Source organism: Cibotium barometz, chromosome 38 (assembly GCF_041138505.1).
Source record: "Cibotium barometz isolate CiBa-2024 chromosome 38, ASM4113850v1, whole genome shotgun sequence".
In the NCBI taxonomy this organism is placed as follows: domain Eukaryota; kingdom Viridiplantae; phylum Streptophyta; class Polypodiopsida; order Cyatheales; family Cibotiaceae; genus Cibotium; species Cibotium barometz.
The window spans coordinates 35,054,599-35,063,046 of NC_141083.1; the positions used below are offsets into that span (position 1 = coordinate 35,054,599).

Below are 8,448 nucleotides of genomic sequence, written 5' to 3' on the forward strand. Positions count from 1 at the left end.
ATTAGATCTCTCAAATTAAGGCGACAAGTGACTTCTTCCCCAAGGTGTAATAATAACCAACATTTGCTCAAAACCCCTAAACAACAAGATTTCATGCCATGAATATCTAATCCACGCATGCTTATCTTTTAAAAAACATAAGAAAACATCACACCTAGTCTTGACACTTGTCGCCTCCTACATTTGTGTGTATCTATTATTTTTTATGACCCTTCTTTGCCATTTTTCTTCCATCACTCTTCTATTGCTTCATCTTCTTACATCTATCACAATCACCACCTATTTTCCCTTAGGCATCTGTGTACGTGCATTGGCTACATCCTTATTACCAGGTAGGGCTTTTCTTATCAATCATGATACCACCAATTGGAATGTCTATCTGTTGATGTCAAGAACTTGAATGCACATCAGTTGATATCTTTCTATGTAAGGGTGCTACCCTCATTATATGGTGTGAGAGTCTTTGAGATAATGCAAGTGTTATTGGGTGCCACATCTTGTGTTCATGATGATTCTCTCTCTCACTCCTTCTTCCGCATGTTGGTTATCTCTTTCCTCCACATGTTGGTTATCTCTTTTCTCTTTGTGAGTTCATCTTCATTATCTATGTTCCCATGTGATTATAGTTTCTTGGAAGCTTGATGGTTTAAGCCTCTCACCAAAATTTTAATTATCAATACCATCTTTCTTCACAGACCTCCCACTCTTATCCCCATGCCACACCAAATAAAAATTTGTGAGCTACATGATAGTGATAGAGCATTGCCTCCACAATAGATACATAATTACAAAGGCACATGTTGAGAATCTAAATAAGGATGATGATGTCAATGAAGATCTAGTCTCAGACTGCCATATGCTGGGACAAGTTACATTCTAGAGTGCACTAGTACCTCCATCAAAAGTAACTTAAGGTTTGTGAAGAAGAGATGGAGATGATCAACAACAAACTAGTGGTGGAAAGATCCAAAAAGAAGCAAGATCAAGCAAGCACTCAAAGAGCAACAACAACTAAGCTCAAAGAATTGGGAAGAGCTGATATGGATTTATTAGCTTTCAAGTATGCCTCTAATCAAACAAAACTATCAAAGAGATTGTAGATACAATATGAGGAATCTACACATATAAAGGCATGTGGGTTATCCAGCAAATGAAACAAGCCAAAGTAGAATATAAAAGGAAGCTACAACTAGAGTCTTATAAATTCAATGAAATTAAGGTCCAACTGCAACAAATAGAAGAAAATTTTGAAGAAAACAAGCAAAAGATGAGGAGCAAACGATCCCATTTTATAAAAGCCCAAAGAAATTCACAAGTAGTGCATAGCACACTTGGAAGGTGAGCATGAGAAACTCAACAAAGCTCATGCACAAGTAGAAAAGGGTAAGGAGAAGATGGATTAACGATAATCAATCACCAACAGATGTTAACCCATCTAACAAACTCTAAATGAAGTAAAAGTAGAAGATGAAGCCAAAGAAGGACTTCTTTGGAAATCACAACTACAACTCGAGGAGGTAACAGGACAAGCCTCCAACCAAAACTATGCCACTTTACTTCAAGAGCAAGAGAAACACACGAAGTAGCCATAACGGTACTTCTTATTGGAAAGGATGCAAGAATTATAGAGTTAGAGCAACAATTGTCATAAAGCAAGAGCCACAAGCTGCTGAGCCTTATGAGAAAGTGAAACAACTCGTGGAGCATGCCTCACATGTGATTCCAAGGGCCCCTCCTCATACCTTCACCTTGTTCTTTTTATCCCTAACAGGCTCTTTCTTATAGTATGATATGGATATTATTGAAGATCTAACAAAAGGGGGGATATAGGACTAATATAACAAAATTTAGATAGGAATGCATACCCCACTATAATCATGGCTATATTTTTATCTTACTGACTTTACATCTTGGTGTAGAGTGCTCATGAACTACATGATACTAGATGATGATAGGATGTAAATGTCTCGGAAATGTTAGAACTCTTTATGCCACAAAACCTCCCCTCCACACTAGCCAACTTTGAAACAATCACTAATATTTTTGTTTAGTTTCAGACACACTATAAGGTAAGACTAGAAAAGATTATTTATACGTAAAAGGTTTACTTGATGCATATGACACTCATAAGTACCTCATTTTACATGAAAGTACCATGTGCCACCCATATGGTATTCTTAAGCTTTATCAAAAAACATATAAACATATAGAGAAAATCCTTGTATCTATAGTGTATGATTTTAGTATTGAGCATATCGAATATCTATCACTAATAACCCCTAAAGAGATTATTGATATTGAAATATTCCTTAGTATACCCACTTCAGGGGAGGATAGAGAGGGTAATAAGCACTATAATTATACTTATCCACTTAATCTCCCTTTCATAACTAGGACAATGAGGTAGCATAATCTACTAACATAGCGTCTTCTTCTTTTCACTTTGAATTTCCCACTGACATTCTTGCCCTCGAAGAATTATTGACAGTAAGGTTGCCAGCTCATCCACCATGGAGGTAGCACCACCCCCACCTACTCCATTGCCAATGGTTACTCACTCTAACAAAGACAACTTGGAAGATCTTCCTATATATTATAAAGATATGATAAGAGTCGGTAATCCACTTCCATGGCTCAAATTGTTCTTCAAAGTCTTGATGCAGATAATGCCATTTAATCCTACCACAAGGATCTTTACTGATACCTATAATGTGACACCCCAAGAGGTCCCAATGCAAGAATGGGAAGAACTCATGCCTATGGTAGATGAGGACACATTATGGGAAAGTGTAGCAGCAACTAGCAAATCCACAATTACATGACCTGCTAGAAATCTGCATGGTAACTTTTATGATAGCTTATAGCTACTACTGTGATGGAAGAAGGAACACCAAATCCTTACATGGGGGGAGGGGGGGATACGCAAAAATAGAAGTAGATGATGACAAAATCAGAACAAAAGATTTTTGAATCCAGCCAAAATGGAGAGAATGGAGTTTTTGACCATTCAAGGATAAGACCAAATATATACATGGGTGTGGACCCACTCTACGTGCCAATGAAAAGAATATACACTTTAGAAAAATTTACAGCAAAAAAAAAGTTGTGTGTGTGTGTGTGTGTGAGAGAGAGAGAGAGAGAGAGAGAGAGAGAGAGAGAGAGAGAGAGAGTTGAGAGGAGATACTTGTTTGCTCTTAGTACATATGCCTCTTTATGCTTTGTGTGAGAGAGTGTAGAGAGTTTTAGAGAGGTGTGTGCCTACAAAGAGGTGTAGCAAACCTCTTGGTGACAACAAGAGGGAGGCTTGAGAGATTGGAGCTAGCTACTAGTACTCTGGTGGTAAAGCCTGGAGGTCATGGAGATCCTGAGCTTGGAAGCAAGGTAAGTATCCCCACTATGGATGTTACCTATTTCCATTATTGATTGAAAGAGAGAGAGAGTTCTTGAAGGGGTAGAAACACACCAACAACATCCCTACCGTATAAATGGCTACATAGACTAAAGTAGAAACTTAGAATTTTTTAACATATGTACATTGATTAAAACAATCAAGATACAAGCCCACTTGGCATGTGCTCCAAAAACACTTTTGTTTGAATATACATTTATAACGACTTTCACAACAATTTGAGAGGTGCTTATATAGGAGATGAATACATTTTCTCATACTAGGTACTCAGATGAGAGAGAGAGAGAGAGAGAGAGAGAGGGAGAGAGAGAGAGAGAACACCCAATCAAGAAGGTGTGTGATACTAGGTTGCTCTAAAAGTCACATTCAAATATAAATTTTGCAAGTTCTAACGATGACACACATGAAAAAGATTTAAATAGTCACGCTTCTTACTTGAAAAAGCCCATAATGTGAGTGTCGTTTCAATACTCGAGCCAAGGGACTAAAGGATAGCAATTGCACTCAAGATTGATTTTTTGCTGACCATTTTTACCCATTTAAAACGTTTTTACAAGCAAGTTTTTTCAAATGCACTAAAAAAACACACTAAGACCATTGTTATATATATTACTTGTGTTTACCCATTTATTTTTTTTGAAAAGCAAGCTTTTCAAGAAAACACACTAAGACCATTGTTTTATATATATTTTCAAAAAAATCTGATTTTTAGAGCAACCCCATGAATTCCGACCCATTAGTTTTTGGGCACTTTAGATCACATGTAAATGGGCTTGAAGGGTCGTCAAAAGGCTACTCTGTGAATCTGGCGACTTCCGGCAGCGGCTTTGGACATAATGTGGCGACGTCGTGGCGGAAGGCCTTGATCTGAAAAACGTCGTCAGCGCTTGCGCTTGACGGTGGAAATCCGTGGTCTGGTACTCGGCCTGTCGCCCACCAGAAACCTCGGCAGGTTTAGGAGGGAGTTGACGCGAGCGACGCCCTCCAGCGCCGACCATTCGACGTCGTCGGCGATGGAGAGGCACTCCGCCAAGCTCCGGCAGGAGGTAGACTTTCCGACAACAGCAGCTGTACCTTTGCCATCCTCTTCCTCCCCGACCTCCCAAAGGACGGTGATCTCCGACGGAGCTTCTTCGACGGAACGCGCTTGAACAGCAGCCGAATCGGAGAGTTGCTCAGCACTGCAATGGGCTGCCGAGCTGCGGGAATGAAAAGCGTTGGAACATTGGAAGTCGGCAGTCAAAGAAGAGATGTGCAACTGGGTGCTGTCGTCAGTCACAGCGGAAAGGAGAGTGTCACAACGCTGGAATACGGCAGGCATGAGAGCCTCTGCTCCCTCAGCCCCCTGCTCTACCTCCCCTGCCGGGACAGTTGAAATCATCGCAGCTTGCCGCCGCTGCTGCTTGTTGAGGTAGAAGCAAACTACGGCACAATCATCCACCTTCGAAGTCGGATACTTGAGCTTCCAAGCTCGCACTGCCGTCTCCACGAGAGACCTCGCCGCCGTAGTCCGGGTGGGCGCCTCCCATATTGTCTCCACAACCTCCTCGTTGCTCAGCACATCCCAAACCTGCGAAGGAGAGAAGTCAGAAAAGGTCCGTCGGTAAGAAGCTCCGTGCGAAAAGTCCAACACGAAAAGCTTTCGATTTGGGAGGGATTACTCCGTCACTGGCGAGCACAATGAATTGATCTTTTTCCGTTAATCGGGTGTAGGTCACCTCCGGCACTGCTATGAGGCCGAAATCTTTGAGGCAGAAATCGCCGAAGGCCCTGGCCATGGCGAGCCCGGGTGAATTGTCGTGCGGCAGCCACATCCTCGCTACTGCCGGCTCGTCTTCCAGCGCGAAAACCCGCCCCTTGCATCGCTTTATCCTCTCTGACTCCACTGCAATTCATCAATATCAGAGAAACAGCCATGGCCACCAATGCAAGAAACAGCCATGGCCACCAATGCAAGAAGCATATGTATGCTAAGGTATCAGAACACTTACATGGTAGATTGGGTTTCAGATCAACAGTTAGTTGAATGGCTTCCACCTTGGTGTTGTCGTCCGTTAGAGTTCCCAGAACAGCTCGCGAGTCGCCCACATTTGCAATCACCATATCTTGCCCCTGAAGAGAAATTCATATTTAGCTCAAGATTTACATGGTCTTTTATCTCAAGATTTACATGGTCTTTATGATATTATGTATTGTGTCTCCTGGGAAATGATGAAAATCTAAAATAGTAGGTTAAGAGAAAAGAGTTGAGCTTGTTGTAAAAAAATGTAATAATACTGTTAAAATTTCTAAAAATATGCCTTTAAAAAAAACAATCAACTTATTGGTTTCATTAAAAGTGTGTATATGTTTCCTAAAAATCAGTTTCCAAACATTGTTCATAAGTCATTTTTGGACCTCCTTCATGATCATGATATATATAAGTAGGTGACCCGTGCGTTGTTGCCGCCAGGCCCAGGCCAAGTAACGTGAACCCAAGAGTGAAAAATTAAAGAATAAATCCTCCTTTATCCCAAGCCTCTTTCCTCCCTCTCATCCGGCCACCTGGAGAGGGAGTAGGTTGCATTTAATAAAGAGCAGAAAGATACATAGATATTTTGTCTCATAAGTCATTTTCGACCTTTATGATTTTCTTTTTCTACACAAAGTAAACTTAAATGGATTTTGTGATCCTATAATTTGAACCTACAACCAAAGTTACTTTTTGAACAGCATCATGCCCGTTTTTTACAACCAAAGTTACTTTTTGATCAGCATCATGCCCGTTTTTTAGTATTTTGACTATAAAATACAATCACTTAGTGGGTGCTACCGTCAAAAAATAAAGTAAATTGTAAAGGAACTTACATGGATTTTGTGATCTTATAATTTGATATATTGCATGACATGGTCATTATGATCTGTATTGTATCTTAGAGCTCAAATTTGAAGGCCTACTCTAACCTTCTATTTGAAGGCCATAAACTAACTTAACCTTTAAAAAATAACTCCCTATGTATGTATATTAAGGGCTTTGAAGCCCTCATTAAGGCTTCAAATTTGAGCACTGTAGGGGAGATGTTGATATGATTTAATTTGAGCACTGTAGGGGAGATGATATGTGATTTAATTTGAGCGCTGTAGGGGAGATGTTAATATGATTTTCTTTCTTTCTGTTCCTTGAACAGACTAAAGCTTAAATATAATCTTAGAATCTGTACCTGCAACAACATCGTCACCGCCGTTGTCCCGCTGCAAAAACAATCAATGGTGGGATGCGTTTTGAGCTCCTTGTCCATTGCATGATAGGCCTTCAGCAAGCATTCTTTCTGAGCCGTGAACCATTTCTGCTGCTGGCTGTCTGTCGATAACTCTGCAGGCCGAGCCTCTGCCTCTGCCTCTGCCTCTGCCTCTGCCTTTAACACTAATTGTGCTACCTTCTTCTCTTCTTCGCCTGACGCTGAAGCCAGCTTCATCTCCTTGCGTAGTTGCGACTTGCAGAGTGCAGAGAGCTTGGACGGTAAAGAGTCCCTCACCTTCTTCGCAACAAGGTGGCCCAAAGGACCATGGCCGTCGAATACACCACAGAAAGTTGTGTCCGTCCGAGATGCGAAGTTCTGCACAGGCATGCAAGCCATTGGAATAGCAGCTACACAGAAGCAATCCCTCCTCAAACCCTGGCTACAGACACAATCCCTCATGAAACAAGGAAAAACCCCTCTCACTACACAGGAAACATGCCTTACAATTCCTCAGCGCCAGTTTAGAGTCCATTAGATGCAGAGGATCAGAAGGGCTTCGGGCGCCAGACTTACCTCCCAGACGATCATGGCGTCTTGATTAATTCCCTTTCTGCCCTGCTGAGTGAAGATGCAGGCATTACGGCTGGCTCCGTTGCCGCACATCCGGCCGGGCATTCGGTAGAGCAGCTCATTGCTCTTGGCCTCAGCAGCCAATACTTCCATAACATGCCGTTTCCTCCGTTTCTGCTGGACATGAGACGAACGGCCGCAACCGATCTCTTCACTGTCGTCGACAGAGAGGCAAGTACCCATTTACGGCTCTTTGACGGACGTCTCGGGAAGAAGCCTCCCGCGGGCAGCCCAATAGTGCAGAGAAAAGTCAGGAACCGATTCATGTGCAGTAAATCATTCTATGGGCCGGACTTGCTAGGTAAACCTGCGACCGACTGGCTGCTTGCCGCCTTCAGTTTGATAGAAGGGAATAAGTCTAGACGTCGAAAACAGGCAAACTCCGTCGATGTCTTTCGTAATGCTCGCAAATTGCCTGCTAATTTCGGTACTGTGAAGTAACAGCACTACTAATACCGTAAACGCACTAGTCCTTCCAAAATGTGTTGTTTAGTGGGCTAACAGGGTCATAATGTCCTCGCCTGTAAGGCGGCCTCCCATTGCACCTGTGCACTGCATGTTCTCAGCGTCAGGGGCTGGGCGATCCGGAGAAATACAGAGAGAGAGAGAGTGAGAGAGAGAGAGAGAGAGAGAGAGAGAGAAGAGAGTGTGTGTTTTACTGTAGAGAGCGTTTCTGTTCCGCCGGCCTAGGTGAGAGAGCATCTATACAAAGGAGCCAGGAGAGGGAGGTGTGTGTGTGTGTGAGAGAGAGAGAGAGAGAGAGAGAGGAGTGCGCGCAATGGATGGAACAGCCAAATAGTAGAGCGGAGATGTTAAAGAGTAGATTTAGAAGAGGGAAAGGGGTGTGGGTGTGTACGCGCGCGAGAGGGAGAGAGAGAGAGAGCGTGCGTGCGTGTGCGACTGACTGAGAGAGAGAGAGAGAGATGGATGTGGGTCCGATGGATAGAACAGTAGAGGAGACAAGAAGGAACAGAACAGACTAAACTCAAAGCCCATAAAGCCCATCCTCGAAGAAAGGGAGACGAGAGAGAGGTATATATCTAGGTAGAAAGAGATCGCCCATCTCTTGCCTTTCTTCGAATTTCTGGCGTGACGCCGTCCGCCCAGCTTGATTGCGGTCTCCTGCGTGCAGCTGCCATAACCAACAAACAAACCACATAGGAAATTATGCAGTCAATGATCCTATCA

The 8,448-nt window shown here is 42.7% G+C and overlaps 1 protein-coding gene across 1 annotated transcript; it reads right to left on the reverse strand.

Annotated features, from left to right (window-relative positions):
• Positions 1-4,058: 4,058 nt before the first annotated feature.
• On the reverse strand, positions 4,059-8,270 carry LOC147616637 (putative protein phosphatase 2C 33). Its single transcript, XM_086777694.1, has 5 exons — positions 7,204-8,270; positions 6,610-7,005; positions 5,401-5,521; positions 5,071-5,294; positions 4,059-4,979 (listed from the first exon to the last, which is right to left on the reverse strand). The coding sequence occupies exons 1-5, from the start codon at positions 7,441-7,443 to the stop codon at positions 4,290-4,292; spliced, it is 1,671 nt and encodes a 556-aa protein (XP_086633820.1). The 5' UTR covers positions 7,444-8,270; the 3' UTR covers positions 4,059-4,289.
• Positions 8,271-8,448: the final 178 nt, after the last annotated feature.

What these genes read in the sequence shown, in the direction of transcription:
- LOC147616637 (XM_086777694.1), bottom strand. Translation starts at nt 7,443, where the DNA reads ATGGGTACTTGCCTCTCTGTCGACGACAGTGAAGAGATCGGTTGCGGC. An exon ending in ACGCCATGATCGTCTGGGAG is followed by an intron (nt 7,006 to 7,203) that starts GTAAGTCTGGCG and finishes ATGCCTGTGCAG; the next exon opens with AACTTCGCATCTCGGACGGA. An exon ending in CGGTGACGATGTTGTTGCAG is followed by an intron (nt 5,522 to 6,609) that starts GTACAGATTCTA and finishes ATTTCTCTTCAG; the next exon opens with GGGCAAGATATGGTGATTGC.